General features: G+C 32.7%; 1 protein-coding gene across 1 annotated transcript in view; it reads right to left on the minus strand.

The window, feature by feature from the left end:
• The window catches only part of LOC100609532 (protein eyes shut homolog), a 2,075,858-nt gene that overhangs the window by 1,071,508 nt on the left and 980,361 nt on the right, over positions 1-23,989 (minus strand). The window contains exon 24 of the mRNA XM_063813139.1: positions 23,775-23,974. Coding sequence (XP_063669209.1) covers positions 23,775-23,974 — 200 coding nt within the window. The remainder of the gene's footprint in view (positions 1-23,774; positions 23,975-23,989) is intronic.

Genomic DNA, 23,989 nt, shown 5'->3' on the forward strand with positions numbered 1-23,989 from the left:
ATTTATCCAAAATTATCATTATCACATTGTATCGAATTCTCTTTCTCCTTCCCCTGTACACCACTTCCTGTGCTCTAACCTCAAGACTGTAAGCCTTTCTTTTTTTAAAACTGCAAGCTCTTTAAAGAATCCTTGTGTCTTTTCCTGTATCTAATTTTAATTTCTGATGTACTACATGGCACAGCAGATGCTCAGTAAGTATCTGATAAGCCAGTATCCAATGACTACTACAAGGAAAGCGATGGGATTCTAAAGTTGTATGATATATATATATAAATGTCAAAAAGCTAGGGGAATATGAATAATCTTCATTATAACTAGTTTGTGGTGGGAAGCAATATATCATTAGATTTGTTCTTTTTTTTTACGAGGAAGATACAACAAATAAATCCTTATAAAAACAGCCAATAAATCATTTATCATCATATTGATTTTCTCACTAGATTTATTTTTTAAGAAAAGGTTTATTTGCTGGAAGAAACTAACAGGAATCTTTTTTGCTTTGCTTTTGTAAGTAAAAACAAGTGAAAGGAAAAGAATAGGCTGTATGTTTATAGTCACCAAAAAGACTGCAAAAATGTGACAGAAAGAAGAGAATAAGGTCTTTAAATATCTTTTCAAATTAAAGAGTAGACTGGATCTATGAATACCAAACATCAGCGGCATGCAATTTACCCATGTCATAAACCTGCACATACACCCCCTGAACCTAAAAGTTGAAAAACAAATAAAGTATAATAATTATTTATAGCATTTAAATGATGACCAAATCAAAGATGAATTATGAATTCAGTTAGTTCAATCATAAGACAAGAAAAAAAATGTACATCTAACAATTAGCAATCACCCGATAAGATACAGAAAAATAATTAACTTTTTATGACTATTTTTATTTCAAATAAGTGACTGAAAAGAAATAAATTTCAGTGGGATTTTTCCAATAACAGTTTTATGGCACTAAAACAAAGACAAATTGCAATAGAACTTTCACTGTAGATTTTAAATAAGAGTAAAATCATTCCACTTTGGTTTCATTAAGGCCAAATGTAGACAAAGGAAATAAGAACATGATCACATTTTATTTTCATCTGTTTCTTACTTCTATGTAAGGCTTAACTTACAAAAGTGTTATCATTTCAAAGATACGATTTCTGGTATGTATTTGAAAGGCAAAGTAAGAACAAGGTGGCACATTATCCAGAAGCATTATTTTTTCTTATTCTTTTTATTTATTTTGCATTTTTCTTAATAAAAGAAGAATGAAAATGCAGGAAAAAATTTCCTCTCTACATAATTTAAAAACATCTTTCAAATTATACTTTAGAGTTCATTTGCAAAATTATGAACAATGTTTTACATGCAGTTTTTCACATGCTGAAAACATCAGTTTTTACTTAATCTCCTTATGCTGTTTCTTTCTTCCTTTCTATAGATAAAAGCCTAAAGTGGGTTTGCATGGATTACAGCTTTTCTCATTCTCCTTTCATCATAGCTCATTGTTTTGCATAATGTGCATAAAATACATATAATATATCCAATCCATTTTAGCCTCAGATCAGAGCAAGTATTGAACTTTTACAAGTTTTATAAAAGTTTGCAAATTTCACTCAGCAAGATGAAAAAATACATACATTCTAATGACTTTTAATTTGGTAAATAAATGTTGTTAAAATTAATGCATGCACACACACACACATACACATACATTAGGTGTTTGTTCATTAAGACCTAAAATTTGCCATTTCCGCACTATATTATTCACACAGAAAGGGCATCAAGCACAATGTACATAAAGCTGTTTAACTTCTCCTTAATTGGGAAAAGTAAACTCAAAATATCTAAAAGGCAACTTTATGACAGAATAGAAATCTGCTATAAAAGCAACATTTTCATGAGTATTTAAAATTATCTCTACATTTTAATAGCTATTTGGACAGGAATGTGTAACCAAAGAGAAAACTTAGAAAAAGGCAGCATACAACATTGAATCAGTGATGAATTAATTGTTGGCAGCAACTACAACCATTTTTGTATTGTTTTGTATTTAAAAATGTTTTAACCTGTGTAAAAAGTGTAAACTAATAAATACTAATTGATTTAAATACCTGATTCAATGTTTCTTAAGCTTGAGACACATATTAAAGGAAAAATTATGCTATGTCTCACAATATTGCATTATTTCCAGAATGTCATTTAAATTAGAACATACATAAAACATGGCATTAATCGTATATATTTATAGTTTTTATAGAACCATATGACTGGAACAAGATTTTAATATACTTTTCATAGAACTACAAAACTAATGAAGTTTAAAATAATAGTATTATTATGTGGTCCATAGCGTTGTTTTCTGAATGAAAAACCATCACTCACAATATTACTATGATATTCATCATCCTAGTGCAGGTTCTGTTGAGCTCATCTTGTCTGTACTGCATTTTTTTCCTTATAATGACTCAATTTTCTCACACTTTTGGGTATTCAAATTACTGTGAAGCCTTTATTCATCCATGATGGTATGATGTCAGGTGGATATAACTTGGCTCCACTTTTAGATATACATATTAACCTTGCCCAAATTATTTCCTATTAACTTCTAATGATGAAAGTAACACCACTAGGCAGCAATATGATGGTAAGAAGAATGTGTCTGTAACTCGTAATGTTCTGGATCAGCATTAGATCATATATTTACAATCCAAATAATCAGGAAATACGTTTTTAGACATTTATAAATATTAAAATATAAAATTTAGATTGTTACTGTGGAGAATTTTTAGACACCAAGTTTATGATCATATGCTTGCATTTAAAAAATAGTACCAAAATTATACGTGCTGTGACAGTTAGTTTCTACCTAAAGTTAAGTAGTACCAAGCTGTGAAGAGTTAATTTTTAAGATTAACATTAATTTGGGGTTCTAATATGAGATCAATTGCCATTGAAAAATTGAGAAAATATAACAAAGATATGATTAATACCTAAAACTCCAAAGCACAGGGAAATTCAAATATTTTAGGAAGATAAATCTGTTTTCAACGCAGCAAAAGCAGCATGTACCCGTGTCCAAAAGTTGTTTATTTATTTGGCATAGTCAGCTATTATATTGTATAATGTTAGGCTAAGAAAGGGTTTCCAAAGGAGGATTCCTTTCTGTCTTCCTGTTTCTGTCTCTGACAATGTCAAAGTCATAATTGTTTTAATTTCATACAATCTTGACGTGTGTGTGTGTGTGTGTTAGATGTAACATTAAGGGAAGACCTTTAGTAATTATGACTTTAATTGTTATGGCTGATTTTTTTAGAAGAATATTTCCAAATATCCAACATATATAGAAATTCATAATTATATGGAAACATATTTTTTATGCATATTTCAAAACTGATGTATGAAAGTCATTTAGCTAATTAATGAGTCAGAATCTCTTCCTACATTTGCATTGTTACTTGTCACTGTATGACTTTAGAAATAAAGCCACCTCCTAGTACTAGTTATGAGAACAGATGGAATATGAAGAGTCCAAAAAGAAATGATTCTTTACTGGATATTTTCAATAACTATGTAAATGGCTTAAGCTTTGTATTTATTGGTGTAAATGAATTAATTCCAATTGTAGCTAGTGTTAGCTATATTCTACTACATGTTTTGGGTAAATTATATGCTATAAAATAGTTGAAAATCAAAAATGTAAGAATTTGATAGCTAAAGTCTCACAAAATTTAAAAAATTAAGTATGACCTGGGAGGAAGAATACTGTGCAGTCTTTAGGAATGCCCTAATGTCGAGGATCTTAAGTAATAGTAGGGAATGTAAAAACATTGAGTTCCGTTAGTAGATGAAAAAAATGCTCAAATGCATATTGGATAATTTTGCCTAAATGTGGCTTTAATACATGGTTGTAAATTTGCTATTGCAGATGTAACTAGATCACATGCTAGACCTGATCAAAATACATTAAATGTTGTAGCTACCTTTTTTTATTTAAGGTTTCAAATTCAATGGCTTGAGTTTCAGGAATAAATATTCCAGTGAATATCATTGTTCATAGTTGATGTCCAAGGACTATACTAAATTTCCTCTTCTTCATCTGTTTTATTACATAAGTTGAAATTTTAAGAAAATGTTTTACAAATGTCTTTATGAACAATTATTTTTCCATCTGGTTTTTTTTGTTTGTTTTGTGGTAAGAATATTTAACACGAGATATACTCTCTTAGCAAATTTTTAAGCATACAGCCCAGCATTTTAAAGCACACAACACAATATTTTTAACCCTAAGCACAACGTTTCAGGATCTCTAGAACTTATTTATTTTGCATAACAAAAACTTTATTCCCATTGAACAGCAGCTCCCCATTTTTTCCTTGCCCCAGGCCCTGGTTAATCAACCATTCTACTCTCTGTTTCTACAAGTTTGACTGTTTTGAATACCTAATATAAGTGAAATAATAAAATATTTGTTGTTCTGTGATGTGCTTATTTCACTTAGCATAATGTCCTCAAAAGTTCATCCATCTTGTAACATATGGCAGCTATTCCACTTCAGGCTATTTATACAAAGGAATTGAAATTAGGATCTCAAAGAGAATTTTTTACCTTCATGTCCATTGCAGCATTATTCATAATAGCCAAGCTGTGGAAACAATTTAAATGTCTGATATGGTTTGGCTCTATGTCCTCACTAAAATCTCATATTGAATTGTAATTCCCAACGTTGGTGGAGGGGCTTGGTGGGAGGTGACTGAATCATGGGGGCAGACTTCTCTCTTGCTGTCATGATAGAGTTTTCACAAGATCTGGTTGTTTGAAAGTGTGGAGCACCTCCCCCTTCTCTCACTCTCTCTTCTGTCCACCATGTGAAGATGTGCCTACTTCTCCTTTGCCTTCTGCTATGATGGTAAGTTTCCTGTGGCCTCCCCAGAAGCAGAAGCCTGACCAGAGCCAATTAAACTTCTTGTCTTTATAAATTCCCCAGTCTCTGGTATGTCTTCATAGTAGTATGAGAATGGACTAATACAGTGTTCATCAACAAATGAATTTAAAAATGTGGCATATACATACATATTCAGCTTTTAAAAAGGGGAAAATCCTGCCATATATGGCCATTGTTTTTATTCCTTGAAATGGGACAATTCAAATAATCTATTCCCATTACTATGATTTTCTGAAAAAAAATCACAGGATACATAATTGAGATACAGTCTTCTATTATACCCCACCAACCACCCACACACAGGCATACTGCCCAATGCTAAGCATTTATTCTTTTCTGTATCTTGGACATTTATACTACAGGGATAGAAATAGACATTGCCAGCCAGGTGCAGTGGCTCACGGCTGTAATCCCAGCACTTTGGCAGGCCGAGGCAGGTGGATTACCTGAGGTCAGGAGCTCAAGACTAGCCTGTCCAACATGGTGAAACCCTGCCTCTACCAAAAATTCAAAAATTAGCTGGGCATGGTGGCAGGCGTTTGTAATCCTAGCTACTCATAAGGCTGAGGTAGAAGAATCGCTAGAACCAGGGAGGTGGAGGTTGCAGTGAGCTGAGATCACATCATTGCACTCCAGCATGGGTAACAAGAGCAAAACTCCATCTCCAAAAAAAAAAAAAGAAGTAGACATTGCCTTTTATTTTGAAATTATACATGATATTTGTGTTTCCTAGAAGTAGATAAAGCAAGCAAATATCATTGAAGAAAAGCAAGATGAAGTGGGTGGTTGAAAATAGAGAGGAAGTAGATATCCCGAGTATGAGAGAAGGAACACCATTCTTGGTTGGACAAGATATCTATAATTGTTTTTAGTAGGATTATTTTATGTTTCTACATATCATGCCACATTTTTATGCAGTATCAAATTTTGAGGACTGCTATTGGGTACTTCATGGAATTGAATTCTGAGGACCAAAGTCTTGAACTTCTTCATGATTAATCTCTGCATCCAAGATTGGCATCAAACTTTATGGCATTTCACTCTCAAGGGACCGTGTAAACATAGGTGAAATACCTGGAATGACCAGAATATTGTTTCCTAATTGTTCTTGATTTAATACAATTTTTGACACTTTTAATGAACTTCAGTGGGCAGGTAAACTCAATGGCTGGAATTTAGTATCCCCTAATGAGCTGTGACAGAATTTTAGATTAGATTCAATTTGATTTGGAGAAAAATAAACAGAGCGGTACTTTTTTCAAACATATACATGCTCAGATCTGCTATATGTGAGGACCTCATCCAGATGTGTACTGAGGGTTTATGCATTGTAGAATGATAGCAATCTACAGAAATGGAGCGAGATGCTTTTGAGACAAGAGTGTTGACCTAGTTGCAGGACTTGCGTACGTGGATGAGTCTACACTGAGAAGTAACTACTGATTTGGAGTACAGCACTAACGTATGCTGAAACTAAGTTGATTAAAAACTGCTTACGCATGAAACAAAATAAAAAAGCGTACATCTGGATGTTATTGAGGCAGTACTGAAAGAAGACAATGCTTCTGAAAATCCAACCTATATCCAACTTACATAATTATTTATTCATGCTTGCCCCACAATAGAAGATTATGCTTTTTACATGGAAGCAAACTATCTCTGGAATCCTTTAGTGCCCCAAATTTATATGTAGCTACTGGGATGGGCCATTCTTTAAGAGACTTACAGGTTTACTGATGAAAGGGGTTGTAGAATAAATAGCAAGGAGAGAAACAGCTGACCAATTGCATGTCTACTACTACTTCCAGGAAGAAAAGACCAGCAGTGTGTTCTAAAAACCCATTAAGGGGAGAGGATATAAGACAGTCCCACAGGAGTAGGAGACAGGAGTTAGAGATTTAGTAGGGCAATCAACCACTTAAAAATTTTTAGCGTGAATCCCAAGTTATTTGATATATAGTTGAGTTTAAGGCTCTAAAAATAATGGACACCTGCTTCTAATTCTGCCCATTTTTCTGGAGAAATAGCAGAACCACAGGGAGAAATATCAGACCGACACACACAGACGCTATATTCTGAGGTATCCAAACTTCCATATTTGGTCAAGTACTGTACGCTGAGCCAGAAAGAGCAGAACTGACTTTCCTCAAATTAATGATGTGGAGTTGAATATGAACATTTCTATTAAAATGAAGAGTTGTTCTTCTGCATATCCTAGACACCATTTAAGCCTCAGGTATTTTTGTGTGACACAAAGATGTGTGAGAGATACCAAAACATATTACTGAAGTTCAATTTTATACCATTCTTGTAATTTGGGGCTTAGGGATAATTTAGAGAAATTAAGCAATGTAGAATATTTTTCTCCGGCGGGTGGTGAAGGGAAACTCACATCAGTTATATTTTCATTGTGAGTGCTTCCCATGGTAGTCACAAACACATCCATTTCTCCAGTATACTGTGGAATTTCAAACAAGGAGAAAAATCTGATGAAGTTCAGCTCCTGCCTAGCAAATTCTAATCGGGTTAATCAATATCAGCCAGTTCTACCTTCAAAATACCAAATGTTGTGACATATGCTATGCAGAGTTTGGCAGCAAACAATTGGCCAAGAAAAGAAGTAATGGGATCAGATGTGAGGAAAGAGAAAAATAAGTATGATAGCAAGAATACCCGTACTCTTTAAGAGGTAAGGCAGAAGAATTAAACATTTAAGGCACAGCAGGGATTGACAAAGAAAAAAAAATTGACCTTCAGGGAAGGTTCCCAGTTCGGAGATGTGAGATTATTGTTAACAGACACTTTATGCCTGAACGGTTTGTTATCTAAATACATTTCCATGGACCTATACGTTTGAAATTAAATGGGTGAATTTTCAGAGAAATCCTTAGTTTTCCCAGTATTGATGTCTTCCCAAAGCATATTATTATTGTGTTTTAAAATAAATGATTAAAAGGGTATATTAAACACCTCATATATTATATCTCACCTGATTGACCAATTGCCAAATAAAGCTTATCTCCATTTTTTCTGAGTTTAGGATTATACTTATAAAATAAAGATTACTATAAAAATATGGTTTTTTAAATTATACTTTAAGTTTTAGGGTACATGTGCACAATGTAAAAATATGTTTTTATTTCCCATAAATACTTTTAGTAAGACATTTAAAATAGGTTAAAACTACAGTGCCTGGGTAAAAGTGCTTGAATCTCCTAATCCTCCATGTAAATCTTAAATAAGCAATATAATCGTGAGATCTCTAAATCCACAAATGCAAATTGTCTATTTATGTTGCCAACAAGCCAGATGGCATTCAGAGCTTCCTCAATACCCATGAAACACCTGCTTGCTCCAATTATTAGATTTTCAAATGCTATTTAATATCTCATATATTATATAAATTTTATGGATAAACCTAGGTATATATACATATATTAAAACCATTATTTTCTTCATTATATTCTTTATAATCGTATTGATATAAAGTAACAAATAAATATTAAGTAACAAATTCAGAAGCAGATCACTTTTTTTCTAAAGGAATCAGAGAGAAATTTTGTCACACCTACATATGCCTGCATAGTGTTTAACTTGGAATGATACAAAAGTCTTTAATTCATCAATTACACTATTAATTTTACAAATTCTAAAATTACATACTCATATCTCCCTCAAGATTTTCAAGGTTCCTTATTTCTTTTTCATAAAGATGTTAAAACATAATTAATGGCTTGGTGAATAATTTTCATCCATACAGATATAAGAAGCTTAGGAGATACCAAAAAATATGTTTAAAAATAAGCTATTTATGGATCTACAGAGTCCTTCCCATATGTTTTAAGTTACTTTAAGCTTTTAATTCTTGAAATGTGATTAGATTAATCTAAATAAAGATAAAAAGAAAGCAAGCGCATGCGACGGATGCCATGTTATCCATGTAGTTCTGTGCATATTAATTCTAAAATTGACTATGTTCCTAGGTCTACAGACCTGGTTTGAAGATTCATTCTGCCTGTTTCTTTGTTTCTGTTTTTTTTTTTTTTTTTTTTTTTTTGCATCATTAGCTTAAAAAACATTGCATTAATAACTCCTGGTGAGTTGAACTCATTGTCTCCAGTCCAAGTAGAGGAGATCCTTAGTCTCCTTCCTTCCATAACTCTCTTCCCACTTGAACTGGAGATGATGATTATTGCATAAATGCTCAGGATATTTTTTGCATTTGAACCCACATAATTACCCCAGCCTAAATAAAGTAGTCATAACAGATTTTTCATTCTACTCCCACATTTAATCAATAGCAGAATATTTTATTTTTACCTTGCAAATTCTCTGGATCCTACCCTGTCTTCTCCCATTATACTGCTTTAGCTGGACTCACATTCCCCTCACCTTGATCATTGCAGTACTTGGCACTTTGTCTCTTTAACCAGATAAATCTCTCCCAAAAATTATTTTTCTAAAATACAAATTTGACCATTTAACTCCCTTACTTACAAACTTGGAAAGTTGCACACTTCGAAAGGACCCTCTCTCATTGTTTATAGAATCAGTTTCATCAGTTCAGTAAGCATTTTTTACAAGTCTCCATCCTACCCCACAAATACTATTTTGTTTTACCTCTACTACTTTTTTTTAATTTAAATGATGGTTCCTTGTAATCCATCAAATCTCATCTTTCTTTACTTCCATTTTTTTCTTATGCTTTGATACCAAATATACCAATGTGATAAGCTCATCCTTTGAGATTGAGGTCAAAGCATACCTCCTGTTGAAGCCTTACACAATCTCTCAAAATATAGTAAGTTTAATCTTTATTTTTTCACTGAAACTTTATGTACTTGTAGTGTGTTGTTCTTATATACTCTATTCCATTTGTTTACAAGTTTCACTAAAATATTGTAAGCTTATTCATTTAAGACATTTATCTAATTTATTCATATGACTTTAGCATATGTTAGGTTGAAAGCATCTAACAAACATTCATTAAGTAAATAGTTAATTTAAAAACTTGATCTATGTAGAGTGAGTAGGCCATATATGATGCAATCTATACCTGTGCTATTCTGAATATATGATATATATTATATCTATCTATAATATATATAAGTACATATATAATTAACACATTTATACCTATGTCTGTATCTCTCTATCTCAAATAAAAAATGTTACAGGAGCCAAAAGAAAACATCTATAGTTTTAAAATTTTTCACGTATTTAAGTACCTGAATACATACATAAATAAAGTAGAATTGGACAGTTTAATCTGCAGTTTCTTTAGAGTAAGCAAAGTGAATGTCTATTTCTACAGAAATGGAAAATACTAATAATATTCTCTGACTGTCTTTCTTTGTCTCTCTATAATATACATGCCCACGCACAAATATACAAATACATTGATCTTTAAAGTTAAAAAACTCACAATATAATCCTTTTTATCTTCCAAAATATCACTATCAGGTTTATAGTTCTGCTGAACTGAAAAATTTTGGGAGAAGCTTAGAAAACTTTTATGGATAAAGAGAAATCAAAATCATGCTTTTAAAATCGGAAGGCAAGAAGAGTTTTCAGCTGTATAAATTGGTCTACAAAAGGTATTGCTAAAGAACTAAAGTATGCTGCAAATGTACAGATGCCCTGACCTGTGGAGATACAGTAATTCCACTGACAATAAGCATCATGAGCAATTATTTTTATTTCCTTACTGCCCAATGTCTTTGATGAAAAAGTACTATCAACCTAGACTACAGAATGTGGCATTAAAGTTTAATTCTCTTCAATCAGGTAGGCAGAGATCAAATTCTGACACTGGCTTTTATTGTGGAAGAGTTAGAACTTTCTGAAAATCTCTTTTAAGCCATTGAGGCAAACCAAAAATGTTATAAGAGCCAAAAGAAAACATATGCAGTTTTTTTCACATATTCAAATATCTCCACACCTACATAAGGAAAGTATAACCAGAGAGTTTAATCTATTTTTTTTTTCCAGAGGAAGCTTTCTTTTTTTTTAAAGTTTAGTCTTGCTGCTTATTTAACTCTTTAGATTCCTGTCTTGTTTTTGCATTATCACAGTTGCATAAGCAGGCTTTCCTATAAATTAAAACATTAATAGCAGAAAAGTAAAATACCATATAATTCCATACACTGACAATAGCTTCTTTACTTTTTTACTTAAAAAATAAAAATAATCATATTGATAGAAAGTTTTTTTGTTTTCAATGTGAATATGACTTATGAAGTGTAGCTAAAATTTGAAAATGTAGCTGCAAGCATGGGTTACATTTTTGAAAATAATGAACAAAAGGACCTGAATTTCGAACATTTTTTCTACAATTGAACATGTCAGATTAATCTGCTGTAATAGAAGCACACATTAAGCACAATAAAGTATTTATCAGTGTTCAAAATTACTATTTTTTACACCCCTCTCATCTGAATGAACTGTCTTTCTAAATAATGAGAAGTTTATCTCATTGTTTCTTTTAACTAATTCTACTTCAATTTTTATAACTTTATAGTTCTGGGAAATACATCCTTACTTTCAAAAGGGCATCACTTCCAGAAAACATCTGAATGTTTAAAAAAAAAGCATCATTTTAGGGCCAGTCATAAGTTTAAAAGACTGAAAAATAGCACATGTAAATTTGCAGAAGGCAAATGTAATTTTTTGGTATAGGACAAGCATTAAGCACTAAAATTAATTTAACGAAGATACACTTTTGAAGAAAACATAAGTGTTTATATTTTTCTCACCACTGATAACTCAAATACAGATTAAAAACCATATCATTCTAAGAATTGCTAAACTATATACACAGAAAAAATGTATTTTTATCAATTCATTCAAATAATATACTATACAGATTATAAAAGGTGTGGAATGTTTCACATCCAAAGTTACTTACTTACATATAATTTAACATTTTTTTGTATCCACTTTTTAAAAGAAGAAAAAGCTGCTGAAATTGTTGTATACTCTGGGTTGATGATAACTGACTCTGTCAATTTCTACCTTTGTTGATTAATTGAACATTCTATAGCTATTTAGCCATTATGTGTTTTTAAATCCTTTTTAATGTATTTTATTAAAATTCTTTTATTTAAAATGAAAAGGCTAATAGGTGTGTCAGAATTATATCAAAGAGAGAAAAAAGTACAAAGAAAAGACAAAATCATACGATAATTTTATTCTAATTATTTCATAATCACCTATGACATAAATTGGCAAGCCAGGCTTCATGAGGAGAAAGAAGGAAGTGGACATGGTAGAAAGAAATGTACCATACCCGTCTTAACTAGTCGCTGAGGAGAGATTCTCCAAACAAGTTTATCTTTGCCAATGTATCTTTGCCTATCTCATGAAGTCCCCTGCCACACTCTGATTAGGTTGGCTGTAGACCATGCTATTTAATAAATGAGGATACTAATTTGTTATAAGAGAGTTATAACAAATTTCTTTCTTTCTTTCTTTCTTTCTTTTTTTTTTTTTTTTTTTTTTTTTTGAGACGGAGTCTCACTCTGTCGCCCAGCCTGGAGTGCAGTAGCGAGATCTTGGCTCACTGCAAGCTCCTCCTCCCAGGTTCACGCCATTCTCCTGCCTCAGCCTCCTGAGTAGCTGGGACTACAGGCGCCCACCACCATGCCCAGCTAATTTTTTTTATTTTTAGTAGAGATGAGATTTCACCTCTGTGGCTAACATCTCTGTGTTAGCCAGGATGGTCTCTAACTCCTGACCTCATGATCCATCCGCCTCGGCTTCCCTAAAGTGCTGGGATTACAGGAGTGAGCCACCGCGTCCGGCCGAGTTATAACAAATTTCTGAGTTTCATAAACAGTAACTAAACAAGGTTTTGAGTGTGTAATTCTTTATGTTCCAGTACCTTTGTTCTTTCCTGTTAACCTTCTCTTATCAAATGAAGCAGACCTATAAATAAATACTGTAAGATGGCTAACAAACTGCCACCAAAATAAAAACAAAATAAACTTAATTTTATATTATCCTAATTTAAAAAATTCTTTTAAATTGATACTTCTTCATTCATATTTCATCTTTTCACACTACTAATTTACCTAAAGTGTTAGTGCAAAATTAAAATATGCAGATAAGTTATTTTTAACATCATCCCTTCTCTGTTTATTCTCTATTAATTAATAACAAACAATCTCAAGATGAAGGTTACCAGTGAGTTCCCTGGTTAAAATCAGTTATTTGCCAATTTGCTTCATGTAAAGAGATTTTATCTATATCATCTATCTATGTGTCTAATCATCTATCATTTATCATCTATCTCTTAGTGAACATCTGCTGAGACTAGGCTGATTTGCCACAATTATTTGGCTAAACTGATGGCAGCCACAAGCCCTCTGGAGTGGCTGCTGTGAAGACACCAGCTGCTGTGGTGAGGCGGGCAGCTCCAGGTGCTGGCACAGGTGCTGGCTCCATGCAAGGCTACAGCTGGACCAGAGGTACTGCACGTAGCTCCCAATGCAGGCACCCACATCTGGACGAGGGGAATGCAGTGGTTCCCAGAAGCTTGGAGATGCCATGTGGTCCTCAGAAGCTTGGAGAGGAGCTTCATTGATCAATAGAACAGCTCTTAGGAGGCCCGAAGTGGGTAGTTGCTTTCTGTAGGCAGGTTATCCCAGGAGACCCAGAGTGGGTAGCTCCTTTTCAGCTCTCTGCAGAGAGCAAATCTGGAGTGGGTAGCTCCTTTTCATAGGCAGGTTGACCCTACAACTCAAGGAGACTCAAATTGGGTAGCTCCTTTCCACAGCTGGTCGTCCAGATGTCTCTCTGAGTCTGGCTGAGTAGGGGGACTGAAGGTGTGTGTGCGGGGGAGGTTGGTTTATGGGCTTTAGAAGGGAGGAAGTGTGTGCTGATTGGCCATGGTTGGGTCTGGAAAAAGCACCATGAGTTCTAAATCCCAAAGTAGACTCCACCTAGAACTGACAGCCTGGCCCCATGCTTCACGCCTTCCCTGGCTTGAAGGTGGGGCATCAATGGGGACTCACCCCTTTCTGCCCAGGAGCCTGTCTGCCTCCCACCATCATCAATCATGTTGTCCAAGGCACTCAGGCTGTTCTTGTGGAGGGGCGTCTGCAGGTCCATAGGGAGCTACCCTCAGCATCCCCTTGGCCTCCCTCTTGTGTTTGTCAGTGCCCAAAATCTGGAGGGGGCCAGGGTGGCAGAGGGCTGGCATGTCAGCATCACCTCAAGCATGGGCACACCTGGCTGGTCCTGACAGTGCCTGGGCTTGGCCTCAACCTTGCTCCAAAATTGGAGCAGGTGCCAGGAGTGGGGAAGAGTCCAGGCAGCAAGAGCAGGCACTTCCAAGACCGTGGGGCCATGGGGTAGGCTCTCCAGGGCCCCCAGAGCACAGGGATGCCTGGGTTCACAGCCATGGCTGGGTGGCTGCAGCTGCACCCGGGAGGGTAGGGCTCTCACCCAACCAACTTGGAAGGGGGTGTGGTTCCTGCCTGCTCCTTGGAGTGTAACCCTGGCTGTGCCTCACCTACTGCAGCCAGTGTCTTTGCAGTGGCTGGTCCAGATGGGCCACACCTACAATCAAAATTATCTGGAGGTATGTAATTTATTACAATAAAATTGTTATTTATTAAAGGCATCAAATTTTGCATTGAGATAGCCATTTGATATTTATCAGTTAAAATAGTTTGAACTCTTTCTCTAGAAAATTCAGTATACTTGGTATAACTTGTTTAGTATTATTAAAGATTAACTTTGATAGGAATTAATAGTAAAGATAGTAGAACTGGACATCAATATTTACTTCTTTTCACACTCTGTTTAGTAAATTAAAAGAAGTGTGACATATAACAATTCACTTTTATTCTTACCAAAATTTAAATGGTGAACCATTTTTTACTATTTATCTTGCCACAGAAAACCACCAACCTCATTAACCATCTGGTAATTATGCCAAACAAACTATCATAAATCCATAATTATTAGTGCCACAACTCTCTTTAATATGGTTAAATTGTCTACTTTTTTTTCCTTCATTTTTCCTTTTGGTTTCAAGAAATACAGAATTGTAATTAACTAGTCATGCTTGAGCCTATGGATCGTATATGCTCCTCTTTGGCTTTTGGATCTGATGACATACTAAAGCAACCTATGTTTGATAAAGGTGTTTTAAACCATAGAAAATTATTTCTGCTTCATCAAAGGAAAGGAATTTGAATATATCTCTGTATTTATATTTTCTCTGAAATAGTCACAAATATATTTTAATATACATAAAAAATTCACATATTTGTGATTGGAGACTAAAACTAATTTGTAATTTTGAATGGACACAATCATCCTATTAAAAGGTATCACATACATATTTTCTTCTGCTAAAATCTATTTATAAGAACTTCTGAAGGAAATATAGGTACAGCTATGATTTCTCAATTTTCAAATTCCAACTGCAATTTTTTTTGTACATAGTAGTTTTCCAAAAAATATTTGCTGAATTAAGTTATATAATAATTAGATGAACCATGAAATTAACTTTTTAAAATTTTAATCTTATTTTGAAATCAATTAGTTGCCTAAAAATACAGCAATTGCCAATTTTCAGTGTAAGTTTTATGTGTAAATCAAATACTCTTTAATGTAAATTCACTTGGTGAATTAAATGAGTAGTCTCATTTTATTTTCTACATATGGCAATGAAGTAACCTTAATTGAATCCCCAAATGGAATAAACAGATGTATTTTTAAAATTGAACTTGATGCTGTTGAGCAAACACTATTTGTGTTTGATAGAATGAAATCTATTATATTGAATGCATAGGCTTTTTCTGTTACTCGTTTAAATTTTCGATTGAACATGTGATCACTAACTGTGGTTTACCATCACATTTAGTATAGCTGACATTGATTTTATCTAGAAAATAATCTAGATTTACCTTTCAAAAATAATTTGATCATAAATTATTGCTAGGTATTTTGAAAGGCAAACTATAATAAATTCTCACTACTCAAAATATATTTTTATTTATTTATCTATGGAATGACAAAGAAAAGTAGAAATCATAACAGGACTAAACAGGAAAAGGTGTGTAAGGTATTATATTCAAAATCAGTTCCAAAAGTTATGCAAAAGCTGGAACTATGAAAATTTTAATGAATTCTAATTTATTATTTAATATTTATTTAGTAAAATTATATTTTAGATTGATTCAATTTGTTAATAATATTTGAAATATCTGTAAGTATTTCAAAAATTCTGATTTGGAGAACTAAAGTACAAAAATACATAATTTTTAAAAATCCCAAGGAAATTTGAAATTCTAGTAATTTTATTTAAAACATGAACAAAGAAAAATATTTAGTAAGCAATTATAAGGGTTGTGATAGTTTAGGAGGTCATCAGAAAAAGATTTCATTATTATGAGATGAAATTGTAAAAAAAATCTTACATGTGAATATAGGAAAAGGCCTACTAATTTGATGGATAAAATATAATTTTAAAATTATGACATAATTACTAATAAGAATACTTTACATTAAAAAATCAAAATAGGTTGATGTTTTAAATTTGAATCTCTCCATGTTGTGAAGTAATAGTCATAAATTTAGAGTATTACATGTTCCATCTTTTATTTTTGAAAATATAATCTCTATTTAATAAAATGTCACCTAAACTACAGCTGTTAAAATACCAACATCATTTTCCAAGCTGTAAAACTAATTAACTTAAAGCTAAGTTGATTAATGATAGTTGAAAATGGTTATTGTACAATAAATATCACTACCTTGTAACCATCATAAGTTACCTAACTTCTCTTAGTCTTTATTTTGGAGTTTTTTATCTAAGCATATAAGAAAATAGCTTCTGTCCTTCCTCAATATGATACCAGTATGGATTACTTATCTCAAATATTTTATTTAACAATATTATAGGATATTGTGGTCCCTAAGAATATATAATTTAAAATAATTCACTTTTACTAATTTTCCTGCAATCTTTTTAAAAAGAAACTTGAAAATGTCAGGAATCAAACATTAAAGCTTACTAATCTTTTAACAAATAATTAGTGTGAATTAATTATGCTCAGTTCAAGGTAGAAAGAGTAATAAAGTTTAAGTAAATAGTAAGGGCAAGAATATGAAACACTTCAAAAATATGGAGATAATGACCAAGGAGAATCAAGTCTGGGAAAAAAAAATCATATAAGATTAAAGGGAAATTTGGAGCTGGAGGGTGGGAAAGTTGTGGGGATGGATGAGGACTCGGTAAGGCAAAGGCAGAGAGCACTATGGAAAAAAAAATGCCTGGAACAGGGTTTCACATATTAAAAACCAACCATCTTTGTGTCTCAGTGCTTTGTTTTATAAATCATTTACTAAATTCTGTGTAATCTACAGATTTAAAAAGTTATGTATAATGTCTTTGCTTGTTTCTGTAGTCCTCTGCTGTGTGAGTCTAATTTGAATTTTAGTGTAATTTCAACATAGCTTTTACAGTTTAATAAAACTTACATGCGTTAAAATGCTATTAAAGTGTTACACATGGTTAATAATACTTATGGATTTCTGAAAGCAGTCATTATTACACTGAACAAAGTCATTAATGTCTTTAAACTTTGCATCAGGAAATAAAATACAAAATAGATGTCTAACTGCAAGAATAGTCATGATATCTGACTATAAATATTTCTTCTCTTTTTACCATATATTTTTTTTCTTTTGTATTTCATATTTCAAATAAAATATACTGTAATAAAAATAAATGAGCAATGCATTGGATTCTGGTATTGACCTTCCCACTGATTGTGACTTCAGCTTTGATGACTGACAGAGTACAAACCTCCTTAGGCCTTCGCCTTGTCACCTATATAATAACTAGGACACTAAAGGTAATCTCTGTAATCTCCCTCAGCCCTAAAACTCAATTGAGTTTACAGCTAGAAATGAAATCATCAGGTATTATATTTTCTGAACAAAAATATTTTCAATTATTATTTTAAATAACATATATAGTTTGGGAGTGGCAGAGACTTTGAGAATCTTATCTATTATTTGTCATGTAACTTTTCTCTACTTCAGATGTGCATATTATTAAATTGGCATTTCTTCATTAAGTCATATAAAGTCAATCACTTAAATGTTTGGATTGCCTAAAACATACATTACTAAAAATAAGTTTAGGTGTTTAAAATGTCCATTCACTTCTCTATAAATCACCTGAAGTATGGTTATAGAATGATATGTTACTACACACCTAACATCTAAGTAACTGTTTATCTAAAAGAAATACTAACTTATTTTGCTTGAAATAGTTAACTTTTATTTTATTTCAGTATGCAAAGCATACTGCCTATGTATTTGTCCACAGTAATAAGGAGACTATATGTCAGTGGTTCATTCATTTTACTATCCAGAGTCACATTCCAAACAGGCTTAAGTCCTTCCTTCCCTTCCTTCTCCCTCCGTCCTTCCCTTACTTCCTTCCTCCCTCCCTCCTTCCTCCCTCCTTCCCTCCTTCCTCCCTCCCTCCTTCCTTCCTCCTTTCCCTTCTTCCCTTCTTCCCTTTCTTTCCCTTCCCTTCCTCCCTTCCCTTCTTCCCTTCCCTTCTTCCCTTTCCTTCCCTTCCCTTCTCTTCCTGTTTAAATAATCTACCTATGATCACGATATAGCACACTAAGGATTTACAGTATAAAACATGCTTTGGAAGAATTATATTTTCAACTGGCACACTGAAGCAAGGGGACACTGATGTAGACAATGTCATATGGTAGCAACATCAGAGTTTATCACATTAAATTAGCATTTTATGGTAACAATTCAATTAGGCTTATAGTTTTCATTGAACTTTAAAACATTTTTATAGTTATATAACAGCAATAAACCTAATGGGTTTATAACTAGCTTTATATTTGTATATATCAAATATATAATTTAACTGAGACAACATGAGATTTATTTTGCTTTGAAAGGAGTCCATATATAAATCAACTTATAAATTTACAAATCTGTTGCATAGAAAATAAATTCCTAACAGGTTCAGTGTCTCTAAATGTGCCTGAGAACATTAGACAAGACCACTGAACTCAAAGGGTAAAAAATTATATCTAATCTGGGTTTCTTGGTAATTTTTTTTCTTTCTTCATCAAAATACAACTCTTCTGTGTTGATATCTGTGCTAACTACCATAACAAATTTATCCTTGCCAGAAAACAAAGAATCTACCTATCTTTCAAAATTTAGTTACTGCATCAGCAAGATTTTTTTAAATGAATACTAGCTATCTTAATTATGTACCATTGTCTTAGTTCTAAAATAATTTAAAATAATAAAATGTTTTCATGAGAAAAATCAGCAATGAACAAAGTATAAATCTGATACAACTCTGACCTGGAGAGGTCCAATACTCAAAATTTAATAGTAGAGGAAGATATTTAAATAGACTCATACTTGTGTACTAATTTGACCCTTAGACCCTGGCAACCACAACACATGTAGTAAAAATAGGCTTTCATGGGTGTTCCTGTGCATTAATGCTTGCCTCTGCCCAGACATTTAATGGTTCAGCCTTATTTCAAATAGTCTTAAAGACACAGAAATAATTCAATAAACAAGAGTCTGGCAAATAGAGTTAGGATATGAAAGTGGTCTTCGGCTATATCTGGGTAACAACCACGAAGATCAATAAAGCCGGGATACAAAATGCTAGAAACTGACACACTGAGTCAACTTAATTCTGTAACAATAAAAAGATGAGTTCAGCTATATGAACTTTGAAAAAATCAAACTCTTGGAATAAACTATCTGTAAACAGAATATAATAATATGGCTTTTTAAGTGGGCGTTACATTTACGATGAAAGAAAATAATGAAAAACTAAGGCACATTGAAAAGTAAAAGATTAAAATACAAAAATTTCAGAAAAACTGGATAAAAGTTTGAGAAGTAAATAAAAATGTGAGAAGGAACAAAAATATAAAAACTGAAAAAAGTGAAATACATGAAGGACAGAGTTTTAAGTAGTGTTACTCACAATAGCAAGGATATAGAATCAACCTACATGCCCATCAACAGCAGATCGATAAAAGAAAATGTGGTACATACACACCACACCATAGAGTACTATGCAGCCACAAAAAATAATGAAATTATGCCCTTTGCAGAAACATGAGTGGAGCTGGAAGCCATGATCCTAAATGACCAAACACAAGAACAGAAAACCAAACACCATACGTTCTCCATATAAGTGGGAGCTAAACATTGAATACACATGATCATAAAGGTGGGAACAACAGACAATGGGGATCACTAGATGCAGAAGGGAGAAGAGGAGCTGAAGAACCTCTTATTGGGTGCTGTACTTATAGCCTGGGTGATGGGATTTTTGGGATCCCAAGCCTCAGCATCAAGTAATTTACCCCTGTAACATACCTGTGTATGTGTCCTTTAAACTATAATAAATGTTGAAAATGTTGAAATTTTTAAAAAAGGAAGCAAAAAATTTCATCACAGAAAATTTTTTAAGAAGTGTGATATACAATATGTAAGCAATATTGCTACCCAAAGTAGAATGCAGAGTGAGTGAATCAGTATCAATCTGCATAAGACAAATAGAATAATTTTAAAAATTCCCCTGACTTGAAGAAATAAATAACAGAAACGTATGACACCACATATTTTGAATAAACACTTAAAACTCCAGAAATAAAAACAGAAGGGAATTAAATTATAAGTTCTCTATATGTCAGTCATTGGAATAAATCTTTTCTACATGGTTTTTAATTAAATAAAAGTCATGTTAACTTCTGTGAAAGAAATGAATCAACCAAATTTATAACATATAGCATTCATGAAAAAAGGCCATTCCTTGGTTTAATTTTGGCAATGATGGAGATGAAAGCAAACTTGACAGCACTTACTATATCATCCTCAGTCAAAGATAAGATCTAAGAAATTTACACTTCACCGTTAAAATTAATATGTGAATCTTACAACACAACAAAATATTTTAGGTTGGCAATTTAAAAAATTACAGGCAATTTTAAAGGGTAGCACAGTCTTTACCTTTTTTGTTTATTTGTGTAATGTCATTCAGCATTAAATTTCAATTGGAAAAAATAATTCTAAAATAATTATAAGAGCAAGCCTATGGAATATTCTGCAGGTCATTAAAGGCTGAAATATTTAATAAAATAGTTTTCCTTGCAAGTAAGACCTCAGGATAGATACCCTTAAGGTGCAAAGTTATAAAGTTGAGTAATTTTCCCAATTAAAGTCAAACAGACCTTAGCAAAATCATTAACAAACCAGCAACAAGAATGAAGACATTAACTTTTACTATGATTGGCATAAACTTTGAAGCAAAAATAGTATAAAGATAATAACAACAAAATATTTTACCAGGTTTTTAAGAGTGACATGATTCTTTTTGATTAAATTTAGAGAACACAAAATAGAACTCAGAACAATAAGTTCAATTTTCTTCTTTAAATATCAAATACTAATTTTATTATGATTTTACATAAACATATTATGGATTAACCCTTAACCCATGAACAAATCTCATAATTTGACTTGAAAAGCACTACCTTCTATCCTAGAATATGAGTTTTCTTTGGTAAGTAAACTATCTAAGGACTGTGTTGACTTGGCACCAGCTCGGACTTCTCATAGTGTAGCGTGGAGTCCCAGTAGAAACTGCACCTCCCAAGGCATTACCATTGACAGATCTTCAGGGGCTTTTAAACACATTGAATCAGCAATGATAATTTTGGAGATAGATGACTCCTATTTAAATACAGTTTGAATAACTTTATAGCAGTAATGAATGCCTATGCTTATCCCTGGGAAATATGCCAGGAAAAGAAGCAGGCATCTTCAGCCTGAATTCCACTGGCTTCATGCTGTAAAAAAAAAAAAAAAAAAAATCAGCCAAGCTAGCCTGTGGATAACTTTTCCCTAAAAGGAATATTTATACAGGAGCTTGCTGTGGTTTAGGTGTCCATACCAAAACTCATGTTGGAACCTTAGTGCAGCAATGTTGGGAGGTGGTGCCTGTACACAGTGAATAGACCTTTAAAATAGATTAAAGTCTTTCTCATGAGACTGGATTTGTTCTCTCGAGAAAAGATTAGTTCTGGGTACAGTGGTTGTCAGAAAGCAAGGTTGCCTCTCCTGTCTGGTCCTTCTTGCATTCCAGCTTCCACATTCACATCTCTGCCATCCTATGGTGCAGCATGAAACCCTCATCAGAAGCCAAACAGATGCCTATGCCATGCTCTTGGGCTTTTCAGCCACTTGAAGCATAAGCCAAATAAACCTCTTTTCTAGTCTCTGTTATTCTGTTATAGCAACACTAAATGGACTAAGAGCTCTTACAGTGCTTGATTTAACAAATACTAACAGATTGTAAAAATACACATTTTAGGTTTATGTTTACTTATTTTGATAATCAATTTTTTTATTGAACAAAATGTATTTCCATGAATTGAATCCTGATTTTTAACACTGTATCCATCAGAAATATACGTTCAATTTATGATTAATGACTTAGTCCAGGCAATTATTAGGTTATAACCCTGAGAATCCTTGTAGCAGTCATTTTAATAATTTTGTTTTATATAATTTGCATTTGTATAAAAAACATGTTTACTATATTTTATCAATCTACAAAAGTACGATAAACAGAAAGTATGTTCAAAACACAAGATATGAGAAAGAAGGATTTAAAATACACACACACACACACACACAGGTACACGCACATGTCTGATGCATGTGTATATCAAACAAAAATGGCATGTTAAGCAATGTGTAATAACTAATATCTATGTCATAATAATAAATAAACATTGTTTGCCTATGCTAAATGTAAGTTAATATTCTTGAACTTATATGAAATTAGCTTTTATGTATGTCTTACTAGAGATATACACCAAATAAAAAATACAGTAGATACCAAAATATATAAGTAGGCAAAACATGCCCTAGATATTGAACACAGAAAATACGGAAGTGACAGTATGTATAGAAGGCAGAATATATTAGTGTCTTAAAAAGAAATAATAAAATATAGAAATGATAAGTATACTTTACTAGTAAATAACTATATATCAAGATATACATGATAAACCTGTCAGTAATTTAAGATATATGACAGAAATACAGCTCACAAATTTTAACTTAACATCATCCTAGCACAAATGAGACTGAAAGGAGGTCAAGTATGTGTGTATATTTTTTAATACCTGGGTTCGGTTATTATTTTACAAGTTGAACAGATAGTGACTAAATTCTCAAATGACCAATCCATTGGATATATTATATAATCAGAAATAACAAAGGAAAAAAATTCATCTCCTAAAAAGTTTAAAACTATACCTTTAAAAAGTGGTTCAAAAATATAGTGATAGAATAATTTGCTTTTATAACTCAAATAAAATTTTTATAACCTACTAAGATCTCAGGAGATAGGCATAGTAGTAACAGAAATGAATCTCTGGCTTGGAATTATTCTGTAAATGTGAAATATTAGCAAATCATTCATTTGGTATAAAATATTCGAGAAAAAGAATAAAAACCCACTTTGAGAAAGGAGAAGAGATAAAAAAAAATTATAAAATGAGGGATGATTTAACTGGGAAAGCAAAACATGGGAGTGATATGAATATATGATATTTGGAAAATATAAACAATGCGATTTTGTAACTGTTATTTTCTAAGTTGTGCTTATATATATATATAAGATAAAATCTTACTTCAAAACTTAGTATTTACATTGCAGAGTGCATTACTAATGGGATGTTTATAAGCTCTCCTAAATATATATTTACTTACTTGTGGGTAAATAAATACTGACCTGCAGTCAAAAGTATGTCCAGGCCCATCAACACAGATCCCTCCATTAAGACAGATGACTGAATTAAGTTCAGGCTCAGCACAATTATCAATGCTTTTTTCACAGTATGCACCAGTGTATCCACGTGGGCAAATGCAAGTAAATCCATGTGCTGACTTCTGACAGAAGCCTTCATTCATACAAGGGATTGATGTGCAGTCCTAGATTAAGAAATA

This window comes from Pan troglodytes, chromosome 5 (genome assembly GCF_028858775.2).
Source record: "Pan troglodytes isolate AG18354 chromosome 5, NHGRI_mPanTro3-v2.0_pri, whole genome shotgun sequence".
NCBI lineage: Eukaryota > Metazoa > Chordata > Mammalia > Primates > Hominidae > Pan > Pan troglodytes.